General features: G+C 59.2%; 1 protein-coding gene across 1 annotated transcript in view; it reads right to left on the reverse strand.

Annotated features, from left to right (window-relative positions):
- Positions 1-782: 782 nt before the first annotated feature.
- Positions 783-12,896, reverse strand: part of SLC6A6 (solute carrier family 6 member 6) — a 69,561-nt gene continuing 57,447 nt past the window's right edge. The window contains exons 11-15 of the mRNA XM_062200516.1: positions 9,794-9,931; positions 8,833-8,935; positions 8,227-8,327; positions 6,289-6,459; positions 783-4,247 (exon numbers count right to left, since the gene is read on the reverse strand). Coding sequence (XP_062056500.1) covers positions 4,107-4,247; positions 6,289-6,459; positions 8,227-8,327; positions 8,833-8,935; positions 9,794-9,931 — 654 coding nt within the window. The 3' untranslated portion in view covers positions 783-4,106. The remainder of the gene's footprint in view (positions 4,248-6,288; positions 6,460-8,226; positions 8,328-8,832; positions 8,936-9,793; positions 9,932-12,896) is intronic.

The following is a 12,896-nucleotide window of genomic DNA, read 5'->3' on the forward strand; positions in this document are numbered from 1 at the left end:
CTGAGAAGACTTCGGTCTGGGACCCGCCGTGTAGTCCCGAGGGCCCAACAGGTGCCATTGCCACTTGGTAAGATGTGGCCTCTGTGGAGCTGACTGCACCTGCCAGGGGGCAGCAGGGTGGTCAGTTTAGCGATGCCTCGACCTCGCCTCACCTGCTTTCCGTACTTCCAGCAGGAGGACCCCAGGCTGGAGCCACAGCAGGTGAGCACCCGAGAGATGACTTACCTGTAGCCATCCCTGCAGGCTGGATGGATATAACAGCTTGTCCCAGATGGGGAAAATGAGGCTCAGATGACCGAGCTCTCCTTGGGGCTGCACAGAGCTGGCTGTGCGTACACAGAATCGGCAGACACAGCCAGAGCGGGCCCAGGCACCCTGGGTGTGAAGCTGGACTCTCATTAGCATCTCTGGTCTGGGACAATCCAGGTGGAGCATCCTTAGACCCAAAATGCAGTGATCTCCCAAAGTGTTTAACAGCGGCATGTACCCTCAATGGACACTTCCATCCCCTCCTCTCCTCCCCTGGCACTGCAAATAGTGGGAGGCCGTGCGTACAAGGTGTCGACGAGATGGACATGAACTTCACGCTTTGACTCAGTCCCATCCCCAAGGTATCTCATGATCCATGGCAAATGCTACAAACTCTGCCCCCAAGCCATGACACTTCTGCTCACAAGCATTTTGATCAGGGATGCTCAGCCTCTGGTACCCACCCCGAGGGGCATCCCATATGGAGGACACAGCGGTTCCCTCCCCAATATAAAACCCACACGTGCTGGACTTGAAAAAGGAAATGTTTATTTTCATGTTATAAGGTGATTACAAACTCCTCTAAAAAAGCAAAGATGAATTTAAAATATCAATATCCATATTTATCTAAAAAGCAAAAGAGGAAAAACAAGCCCTGCGAAATGCAGGGGTCCGTATCCTGACAAGTTGACACAACAACGCTCAGGACTGCACGGCTGGATTTCACACCACGGGTCTTGCTCAAACTCGCACGCTCCTCCTCAGGAGAGTCCATGGTTGGTTGGTTTTTTTCAAAATTTTTTGTACAAAAGTTTAAAATATCTTAAAAATATTTTGAAGCTTTAAAAAAATGTCTGGATGAGCCAGACACATTTCTGGAAGGAGGTTAGACCCACACTCTCAGCTTTCTCTTGTGCTAAATACAGCGTCACAGTTGCTAAGGATCGCAGGATTAATTGGGTAAAACAGAAAGAAATGGAGCTACGGTCTAAATGTGAAGTCAAATCTAACAAGGTCGTGTTCCCTCAGGGACCGTGTTGGACACGGCTGTAGTGACACCCACGAGAGAACGCTCAGCACAGCTTCCTACTGATACAAGGTATTTGAGGGTCAGGCGGGGACGGGGATGGGGGCGGGCTGCCCGCCTCTCGGAGCTGGGAGCCCTGGGTTTTCGGTTAGGTCTTGTATGTGAGGGGCATTTGCACACAGTGGCATCTAGAGCATCCAGGTGGGCAGCCTGGCCCTGGGTCGGAGGCTGGCTGGGACCTCATGGGATAAGAGGGCAGAGGTCCCTTCCTGGCTGAGTTTTGGGGGGCCGAGGGCCTCTGCCTTCAGCCGGGCTGCTCACAGCATCTGCCCATCGGCAAGGGCAGTGGCAGGAGATGCTGGCAGGGCCACCAACGGGTGTGCGGGGGCACCAGGGGTGCCCTCTGCTCCCTGCTGCACCGCAGCTTCAGGGACCAGAGACAGAGGGCTGCTTCCTGTTAGCGCGAAGCTACATGGGAAATTTCCAGCCATGTTTGGAGTGGGCCTCCGTTTTCTTTCGTGCAAACAGGCTTCTTACTTCCTAGCCCGTGAAGGCCATGGGGCAGAGAGGGGCCCTCTAGGGTGGCTGGGGTGAACAGGTGCTCAACCCTCCTCCCTGCAGCCCGAGGTATCCATCTCTCCCTGCTCTGGGACTCGGACCCCACCCCACCACAATGAGTGTGTTGCACCGGGGGACTCTCCACTGAGGGGGATGGAATGGGCCTCACTCAGGGAAGCATCCCCCGGGGCCCTCACCCTTGCCTTCACCTTAAAAAACCCCTCTCTGGCTGCCTTTCCAGGTCCGGCCGACCAGGCTATGAGTTCGCATCAGAATTCCCGACCCGTCCCAGGCAGAGAGCAGGCGAGGACTCCACCCACTCTCAGAGGCACGGGGACCAGAGTTACAGCTCAAACGCAAAGTTTCATTTATAAGGAGACACGTCGAAGTCATCACACATTGCACACACAAGAGCCGAGGGGACCAGGGGCGGGGCAGCAGGGCAGGTGAGAAGACAGGTGCCTGGGGCCAGAGGAGCGGGCTTGGGCAAGCGGCTGACCCTTGGCCCACGTGGGGCTGGGGACTTGGTCTGTGTGTATCTTTGGTCTAGAATTTGGTCTGGGAATCTTGCAAGAAAAGAGTCCCCCTCCTTAGGCCATTTCCAGAGAGTTACAGTCTGCCCGCCGACCCAAAACACAGGAGCCTGTCAGGGAGGGTGGGAGGCGCCCCCCGGGGGGAGCTGGAGACCGGGACAAGCACAAATGCCCTGGTAGCCACTGCAAGCCAAGCCTCATGTGCCCGCCCCCGTGGCACCTGTCTTCCATCACCGGGAGTGGTTAGTTTACCAAAGTTCCCTAAGACAAACAGGTCACATTGCTACTCGGTAAAAGGAAGAACCGACAGTCAAATGAATCCAGACACAACGGCACCCATACAGACATGGCCAACAGGAACGTGGTACAGTCACCAATGGTTTGGAACGGGGCAGGGGGTTTGGCAGAGCATTCGGCTTTGGAAACAGAATGTGTATGTGGGCCCCTGCCAGAGGCCAGGGTTGCCCCATGGGAGGGAGACACCTGAGGCTCCTCCCCCTCCCGCAGCTGGGGAGGGAGCTTCCAGGATTCTGCGAGTCCCTACTCCACACACTTCAGCCATACCCCCTGAGCTTGTGGCTCCAGGCAGTTTGTGCTTTGTGCGTGATGTTTTTCAGGTTCCAGTGACTGTAGAAATGGCACAGCTGAGATCCGGACAGTGGGCGGCACACAGAATTCTAAAGGTGTGGCACTCCTCCATCCTGGTTCTGAGAAGGACTCGGCTCTAGCAAGGCTGCTGGGCAAGTACCCTGGACACGCCTAGCCTTCTGCTCTCAGTCCCCCGGCAATGTTTGAGCCCAGGAGGCACTGGGGGAGGGGATCACCATCATAGGCTGCCCCTGTGCCTGAACAGGGTGGAGAACTGGGGACTGCTTCCCCCCACGGAAGCTGGGAGCCCCAGGGCTGCTCTTCCTCTAGGAGCCGGGGCATACCTTTGGTCCACTGGCCCCTGAGCCCTGAACAGCTCCTTCCCAGGTGAGGAAATGACCAGGACCTGCGATGGACCTGGGCTGCACCCTGGGAAAGACCCCCCACACCCAAGCCCCCTGGGATGTCTCCCTGGCCCCGCAGGGATCCTGCAAACTATCCACTCCATCTCCAAATTCACGAGTGCTTGGGGGCGAAGGCTTCCACCACCCTGGAATCGGATTGGTGTATGGGGCCTCGGCTCGCCTCCGGGAAGGGGCTGTCATTTTGGCATCTCTCTTGGCTACAACGTGAACAGGGAGAGGCTGCTCGCAGCCCTTGCCCCTGCCGCTTCCTTCCCCTGAACCAGGCTTTGGGAGGCGCTACACCTGCGCGATGGGCCTGCCGGCCCAGGAAGACGCCCCCTGTGTCTGCGGGCAGAACTTTGTGCCAGCTACAAGAGCACCGAAGGACTGCTTTTGAAAACGAGATCTATTGCTGGCAAGATCACTTCAAGTGGTCAAAGTATAGATAAAGTTCCAAGTAAAAAACAATACCAAGAAAAATGTACCAAATTCTCATAAAATACATCTAATTCCATAGGAAAGCTCTGCCTGGCCCCGGACCTTGGCCCGTGGGGTTTCTTTTTGTACAAAGTATCCCCTAATCAACACATGACACACACGCACACACACATACATACGCACAGAGTAACATTTCCTGTGACAATTAAAAAAAATCCTAGTGCAAATATAAAGCTCTGTAAACCTGGTCCTATGAGAATCTAATGTTAGTAAACAGCAGGAAAGCAGCCACGGCGGAGACCCGCGCGCTCACATCATGGTCTCCACAATGATGTGCGTGGGTTTCATGAGCGTGCCATTCAGCGACAGGCGCGACTTGTAGGGTGTGGCGCCCTCCCGCTCCACGGCCCAGCGGTTGGGTTCCCTGGGGGCCAGCAGGTATTTGAGTCTCTGCAGAGGGAAGATGGGCACACGGAGCATCAGCAGGTGCATCCCGCTGCCCGCCCCTTGGCCTTTGGCAAATGACCACCACCTCCAGACCTTTGGAAATTAGGGGAGATGGACCACCAAGAGGCCCTACCGAAGGAGCAGCCCCTACGTGCACAGCTCACAGGATGCTCCGCCTCTGCCACCCTCCATCCACCACCTCCTGTGGTAGTGAAATAACCTCCCCGTGAACCCCTCCCCCAGTGCTGGGACTTCCCAAACAGCCCGGTTATGGCAGTTTGCAGGTGTGTAGGTGGGTGAAGGCAGCCTGTGGCTCCTGCCTTCCCCAAGGACACACTGCACACTCCCCCTCCCCCTGCACAGTATGGCCTAGGCGCTGGGGCCACGCAAGGATCCTCGGAAACTCGGGCAGAACAGGGCCTTGAACTCGGGGCTCCTGCTCCACTGCCCTCCTGCTGCCACGTGTCCAGCCAGAGATGTCAACAGGACTCGGCTACAAAACAAAACCTCTATCGCCCCAGCCGTTTGCATGTAAGTTAGGTATGTTGTGACTTTAAAAAGCTGCAGCGTCTTATCTAAGTATCCAGCATTCTAGCTTCCCCTGAAAGCTGTGGTCCTCCCTGGCCATGGCCCCTGGTCACCAGGTCCAGAGCGCCACCTGTCAGCTGCCTGCTGTAAGGCAGATGTGGTAGCCCTGTGCGGAGTTCTCCCGGCCACAGCCCAGTGGCTCCCCTTTCATCACTGTCCCTCCATGCACCTGCACACAGAGAAGGCAAGGTGGGAGGCAGACCCCAGCACATGGGGCTCCACCTACATGGGAGGCTCAGCACAGCAGAGTCAGGTGACAGAGCTGAGTTCACTGGAACCGGACTCGGAGAGCAGCCGTCCATGGGGTAGGGGGGGATGTGGGGACAGAGATGGAGACAGGACAGGGACATCGGTCCAGCCAGAGTGGCAGGTAAGGGGGAGTGTCCATCTCCACCCATGCCCCCCCCTTCCCCCTGCCAACCCTACTAACCTCTGGACAAGCTGGAATACTTGAATATTAGACATCGACGGGACACTAAGCAGGTGACCCAGCCAATGGCCTATCACTGCTGCGAGCACTGACCAATCACCATAGCCCTCCAGAGACCCACCCCCCAATTTGAGTGGTAAGGACATTCTGGAAATGGAGGGCTGGGTGGGCATGGGTCCCTGGAGGGCTCTACTCTGGTTGTCACCCATCTGTCCCCTGGCCTAGCCTTGCACTGTCTGCACAACTGACAGCCACTCAGGATGCTGGCTGCACAGGAGGGCCGGCTCTGTGTCCTCCCCACACACACAATGGGTCCAGTCCTCTAGGGATCCCGCGGGGCCTTCCCGGCTCAGACCGGCTTCTCGTTCCCTCCCTGGCCACTTCCTCTGTCTCCGTCCCCTCTCCCCCTGCCATTGCCCTGCCCAGGAGGAAACAGGCCCAGCCCACGGGGGAGCCAGGGCCCCAGGACATCCTGGCTCCAGAGTTTAAAAAGCAAATAACAATAAAAATGACCCAGAATAAAACAGTGCAGTCTTGGAGCTGGCCCAAGCCCAAGGGGTCAGGGAGATTCTGAGAAAAGAATTTCTTGGAAAGAGCTGGCTGTGGCCATGGCCTGGACTCTCCTGTGTTGCTGGAGGAATTTCTGTGGGCAGGGGGGGTGGGGCAGGGGGTGGTGGGCAGAGGTGGCCACGAGGGCTGGGTTACAGATCCAGGGAGGATGACACACGGAGGCTCTGGAAGTGGGGACGGCAGCTGGAGGGGGGAGCCCAGGCTTCCTCCCCAGCAGCCCCTCTGCTCCCAGGCTGAAGCCTCCACCCACCGTGCCCTTCTCCCCTTGGCAAATGCCACCTCGGCCCACCGGCCTGCTCTGCATGTCACCAGTGGCCCACGACGTGCTGTCCTGCCTAGCACCCCAACCACTCACTGCAAAGCAGAGAATGCATGCGTCCTGCCCCAGGCCGCACAGCGACTCGCCGCCAGGATGGCTTTGCTTCCCCTGCCCAGGGCCTGGGGTGTGGTGCTCACCACGAGGAAGGGTCCCTCTGTCTGGCAGAGGCGGATGACGATGACCAAGGGGATGCACACCATGGAGGACAGGGCCAGGCACCAGCCCAGCCCGATGGCCCAGTCCGGGTACACGTAGACTTTGTTGTAGGTCAGGGGTACGTACTTGACGAGCGAGAAGACGAAACATCCCTGTGGGCAGAGGGAGGCAGTCAGAGCGGTTCTAGTCCCAGCCCGAGAGGACACCTCCCCACGAAGAGCCCCCATTCCCCGCGCAAAGTGACCAAGTCACCCCTCGGCTCCAGACCTGCTGGGGGCTCCCCAGGGCCTGCAGGACACAGGCCAAGCCCCTGGGTGTCCCCAGCAATGTCAGCCAGGCACTGCGCCCCTTCCGCTCCCCTGCCAGTCCTCAGCCACCTGCTTTCGGGGACCACACACAGACTGTCCCCTATGCCGGGCCTTCTTCCCCTCATCTTCCTGATTGAGCTCCCTCGTTGATGCGTCACCTGCCTGGCCCCACACAGGCCTTGCTTTCCCAACAGCACACACTGCCCCCCCATCCCCCAGTCCCTCGCGCTCCCCCTTTTCTGTAACACCTGGTGCAGCTCCGGGCGCACAGCAGGAGCACAATAAATGCCCATGGCACACTGCTGTCCACCCAGCCTGGGGCAGCAGGGCGAGCCCTAGGCACAGCCTTGGGACAGGGTGTGCACCTGGCCTGGGGGCTCCCAGGGTAGTGGGGATGGGTCAGCCTGGACTCCAAAAGCCGGGGTCTGCCTGAGGGTCCCTGGCCCCTAGAGCTTAGGGTGACAGCACCCCCAGTGCAGCCTGGGCGGTGCTGGCTCAATCCACGTGTTCATCAAGTAACGGAGGCTTGGTGGACGAGCCACTTAAAAATCGCACTGATGGGAGAAGGGAGAACACTGGGCGGAGGCATCCCTCAGGGCTTCTGTCCGGCCACGTGGGGCTGGGACAGATGAATCCCTGGAGAAACTGCCCTGGGCTCTCCGGAGCTCCCCTGCCCCGCCCGCCGGGACCGGACCTGTCCACGTCACACTCCTCTTCCACAAGGGGGACGTCATCCCTGCACCCGGATGCAGCCTCACTCATCCACCCCACTCCTCGGGGAGCCAGAGAAGGAGACGGAGCATCACAGTGGTGAGAGGAGCTGCCCAGGGACAAACAAGAAGTGAGATGGAGACTGCGGGCTGGGACCCCAGGCGGTGCCCCTGCCGGCTGCCGCGGGGACTGGGCGCTCTGGGACTTATCTCTGCAGGGCAGACTCTGCACCTGGGAGGCAAAGGCACCATTTATTAAAGGGCAGGGCCGGTCTATCACTGCCCGGTGCTACGGGGCGGGGAGCAGAGGCCCAGAGAGTGAAGCGGCTTGCTTGCATGTGGCCACACACCCAGCTAAGGGCAGTGCAGTGTGCACTGCGTCCGGCCTGGGAGCTGGGAAACCGGGGGTGGGGCCCCGACTCCCAGGGACGGGGCGGGGCTGGGGGAGACACTGGGAAGGGCACTGCTGCTCTGGGCCCCAGCACAAAGTGTCCCGCCCTTGGGAGAGCCCAGAGCACCTCTGCCGGGACATCCCCTCGAAGCCACTCAGCACCCCGGAGCCCCTCATCTCAGCCACTGAACCCAACGTGAGCTCTTCTGGGCGGCGGGAAAAGCTGTGTCCTCACAACTTCCCAGCTCAGCCTGGAGAAGGCCTCCTATCGAGGGATTCCCTGGCCTTGCAGGGCCTGCTTCCCCTGCAGCAATGCCTTCCCTGCCTTCTCCTCCCTACAAGCCCCGACACCTTCCCAATTCGACCCTGGGGAACCGCCGGAGCAGCCCTCCCCACCTGTCCCGGGCAGCGAGCGAGCCGGGTCTGCTATGAGCTGGCACCGGGCTCGGACCCGAAGGTGGTTTTGCCAGATAGAAATGGGAGGCCCCAGAGCCGGCAGGACAGACTCACAACACAGAGAACAGGAGTGATCACAGCCCAGCTGTACTTCATCCAGGGCCCGGGCCGGTAGCCGATCATGTCCTCAATACCGTCATAAAAGTTATCACCACCTGCAGTGGAGAGGCACCGTGATGACACAGGATCAAGAGCAGCATTGGCCCTGGGAACGGCCCGGCAGGGGCTAAAGGCCCACGAGGGCGTCCCTGGCACCTGTTTCAAGCTTCTCTACCTCCACCCCAAGTGTGGCACCTGTTCGTCAGAAAAGACCGGAAATCAAATGCAACTGGACCTCCTCTGTTTGGCAACTTCGGGTGGATTCTGAATCCTAGCGTGGCCAACCCCAGGCCTCCAGGAGGTCAAAATGGCCATTTGTGAACCCCAGAGCAGGCAGGCAACCGAGACAGACGTCATGTACGGCCAGGCTCTGTGCTTGTCAAACGCACAGGCACCTGGGAGGCTCCATGGCCTCTCTGCCATGGCCTTGCTTGTGTCGGCGCCAAGGGGGCAGCCGGGAGAAGCTCCAGGAGGCGCCTCTCCCTTCCGCGTGGAATGATTCCTCGTGAGAACTCTCTGCTGCGGGAGAAGCTTGAGCAACACGGGACGATGTGTACTCACCGTAGATCCAGGCAATAACAAAACATTCAAAGAATGCAACCCACAGGAGGCATACACCACTAGCTGCATAGTAGTCAAAGAGTTGAAACACATACATGCCACCCTGCGGAGGAGAGAGGACAAGACGTCGTCACGTGGCCCCGACTCCGTGCCTGCGCACAGCTCGACGCACGAGACGCCTGCCCCCGCATGTCTGTCACACAGGAGACAATGGGCAGAGGCCATGATGATGAGCGGACATGTCTGGTTCTTTTTTATAAAAGGCTTAACCTCAGCTTTGACCGATGCAAGACACACCTTGGCAACATCGAGGTGGCCTGCCGATGCGCTTGAAGCCACATGTGGCTGGCACGGGAGACTCTAGCAACCTGAACTCGCACAGGAAGCTTTGCTAAAAGACGCTTCCATGAGGGAGGGGGTGCTCTGTGGCGGGGGGGGGGGGGGGGGGGGGGGCGTGCACAGGGCAGGGTTGGGCTGCCAGCATGGGCTCTGCCACACAGTTGTCACGCCCACAGCCCGCTCTGTGTCCGCTGGCTGGCCTCCTGCGAGCTGCGCCCGCCCTGGTTCCCTTCCCTCTTGGCAGTTTAAACAGACCCTGCTCGAAGCCCCGCCCAGCCCCTCAGGTGTCTCCGCCTCCCAGCCAGGTTAGGGAAGGCCCTGGTGAACAGGGTTTCAAAGGTCCCCCTCCCTTCACTTCCTCAGGCCAGGGAGGGTCAGAGGGCAGTGGATGGCCAGTGGCAGGACATCTTGGGGGCTGGTCAACAGCTGGGTCCCAGGCCTTCCCTCCTGCTGTCCCCTCTGTAGGCCTCAGTGGCTGAGTCAGAGGGATCCCTGACTTGGGTGGGGCTGGGAAATGACCCCCACCCTGGTCCTCTCATCCAGCTGCTGCCCCTAAGCAGGGTACCCGAGGCCCTCACCAGGGACGGTGCCTGGTGCCACGTGGGGCGAGGCAGCCACCTACCTCCGTCACCATCGTCAGCCCCAGCAGGTAGCTGATGCTACACACGATGGCGATGAAGATTTCCCGACGATAACCCTTCCTTAGGAAGGATGGGTAAAGATCAACCAAGGACGTGATCTGTCCTTCGACTTCAACAAACTGCGGAGAGGGAGAGGACAAGATGGCGCTGAGTGGCGGACACCTGCGCCTCCCACTGCTCGGGAGGAATGGGCAGGGCAGCGAGGGACTGACAGCTGCATTGGGATCAGCCTCAGGTCTCACTGAGCAAGCCTGGCCCCCCAGGATGCAGTGGCGAGCCTACCTGCTGACCCCGAGAGCCTGTGCTGTGCGCCCCGTGCACGGCACGCCAAGCACACCACCTGCCCACAGCTTTGCACATACTGTTTCCACCTCTAGAATACCTTTCCCTCATCCTCCAAGGCTCAGCTCGAGTTTCTCTGAAGCCCAGGCTGACCCTCGGCCCTAGCATGGCAGGTGGCACTTGCATTGGCATGGCGAACTCCCTCCCTTCTTTGGTCTCCATCCTCTCTGAAGCCTGAGGGAAGAGGAGCACCACGCTCCTATTGGGGCCTCAAGGGTGGACTCAGCCACCACTCACTCCTGCCCACGGGCACTCAGGGGATCCCTGTTTGCAGGGCAGGGATCAAGTGCACATGGCAGGCTGTAACCTCGGGGAATCGCAGGCCCCATGCGTGGGAGCCTTGTGCTGCCCCAGACTCCCTGAGCCCAGCCCTGGATCCCAGAGGCACAGGAGGCGACTCTCAGGCCTTCTCAATGTTCCCACCTCTGTGCCCATCAGTCTGAAGGTATCGGCGGCCTCCTCCTAAAACTGACAGCCCAGGGGCCAGCACCGCAGCATAGTCACCTGCAATGCTGGCATCCCATACTGGAGGGCCAGTTCAAGTCCTGGCTGTCAAGGTTCTGATCCAGCTCCCTGCCAATGCACCTGGGAAATCAGCAGATGATGGTCCAAGCCACCCACATGGGAGACTCGGAGGGAGTTCTAGGCTCCTGGCTTCGGCCTGGACTAGCCCTGACCACTGTGGCTACTTTTTGTTTGTTTGTTTTGCTTTGTTTTTGACAGGCAGAGTTACACAGTGAGAGAGACAGAGAGGTCTTCCTTTCATCGGTTCACTCCCTAAATGGCTGCTACGGCCGGCGCACTGTGCTGATCCAAAGCCAGGAGCCACATGCTTCCTCCTGGTCTCCCATGCAGGTGCAGGGCCCAAGCACTTGGGCCATCCTCCACTGCCTTCCCGGACCACAGCAGAGAGCTGGACTGGAAGAGGAGCAACCGGGACAGAATCTGGCGCCCCAACCAGGACTAGAACCCGGGGTACTGGTGCCTCAGGTGGAAGATTAGGCTAGTGAGCTGCGGCGCTGGCCCAATTGTGGCTATTTGGGTGAGGAACCAGTGAATAAAATCTTTTTAAAGAAAGGAAATGATGGTCTGAAACCCCACCCCATGGACAGGGCTCATCATGGCTCCAGCAATGCCCCCCCCCCAGGTTTCCTGACTTCTGTGGCGCCCCCTGGGGACAACCATGCTGCTTCCCCACACCTTTCCAAGCAGGTGCATGCCGACTGGCAGCGAGCACATGGGACATGGTTTCCTCATAGGTGACATGGCCGAGCAGTAAGACGCCCCCACCCGATCCCCCATCAGAGCGACTGAGTTCCGGATTCCAACTTCCTGCTGATGCAGACCCTGGGAGGCAGCGGTGATGGCCCAGGTCGTCGGATTCCTGCCACCCCCATGAGGGACCTGGATTGACTTCCTGGCTCCTGGCTCCAGCCTCAGCCCAGCCCTGGCCACTGCAGGATTCTGGGAAGAGAACTAGTGAATGGGAGCTTTCTCTGTCCCTCTGCCTCCCAAATACATCGATTTAAAAACATTTTGGGAGGCTGGCACTGTGGCATAGCAGGCTAAGCCTCTGCCTGTGGCGCCAGCATCTCACATGGGTGCTGGTTTGCGTCCTGGCTACTCCTCTTCTAATCCAACTGTCTGCTATGGCCTGGGAAAGCAGTGGAAGATGGCCCAAGTCCTTGGATCCCTGCACCCACGTGGGAGACCCAGAGGAAGCTCCTGGCTTCGGATCGGCTTAGCTCTGGCCACTGCAGCCATCTGGGGAGTGAACCAGTGGATGGAAGACCTTTCTGTCTCTCCCTGTCTCTGTAACTCTACCTGTCAAATAAATCTTGAAATAAATTTTTGGATGGCTGAACCCAAACTGTCCTGGCACCCAGCACGGCCTCCAAGGGCGATGGGGCTCCTGTAGCAGTTGAGAGGCGTAACCCTTGACCCCCTCTATCAGCTGCTGTCTGACCTGGGAGGGGGCTGTTCCCCCAGCACTCCTCCACCCACCTGCTCCTCGACAGGAGCACAGGACAAGAGGCCCACCCTTGAGAACACCCATTCCCTGTGCCGGAGGTGGCGGGGAGGATGCTATGGCCAGGAACCAGAGACAAAGTGCCCAAGAGGCTTGGGAAAGGCCCCAGGAGCAGGGCAGGCTTGTTCACTTCTGGTCCATTTGGCATCAGCTGAAGGGGTTTGGAACCCAAACAGCGACAGAGTTAGGGCAAAGCTGCGGCCCAACGCCAAGCTTCAAAAGGAGTGAAAAACAAAGCTTCTTTGCTTTTCCCAGACAGGGAAATGAAAGGCAGGAAGCCCCCATGTCGCTGTGAAGCCCAGCCAGCGCTGGCACAGCCTGGTCATGTCCAAGTTCCCTGCACTTCTGGGGGGCGCCACCCCTCCCCAGCCTCTCCTGGTCTCACCACCCCGTGGGGCCGACTTCTCGGAGCCTCATTTACCGAGCAGGGATGCTGAGAAAGATGTGATACTCCCGGGAGCATGGTGATCGGGGCTGCGTCAGGGGCTGTCTTTTCCTAGGGCTCTTTGCTCACTGTCCCCTGGGCAGTCCTGATATTAACAGCCATCTGCCTCCATCCGGGTGCCTTCTCCACCCCGGTTCACCCAGCAACGCTCCTAAGCCAGGGGCCCCTGTAAGTGAGGTAGCAGTCCCTGGGAGATGGCCCTGCCCGCGGCTGGCCGTGGAGCTCTGCATGTCCACAGAGGCGGCAGCCATCCCAGGCTTCAGGCTGC

Source organism: Lepus europaeus, chromosome 9 (assembly GCF_033115175.1).
Source record: "Lepus europaeus isolate LE1 chromosome 9, mLepTim1.pri, whole genome shotgun sequence".
In the NCBI taxonomy this organism is placed as follows: domain Eukaryota; kingdom Metazoa; phylum Chordata; class Mammalia; order Lagomorpha; family Leporidae; genus Lepus; species Lepus europaeus.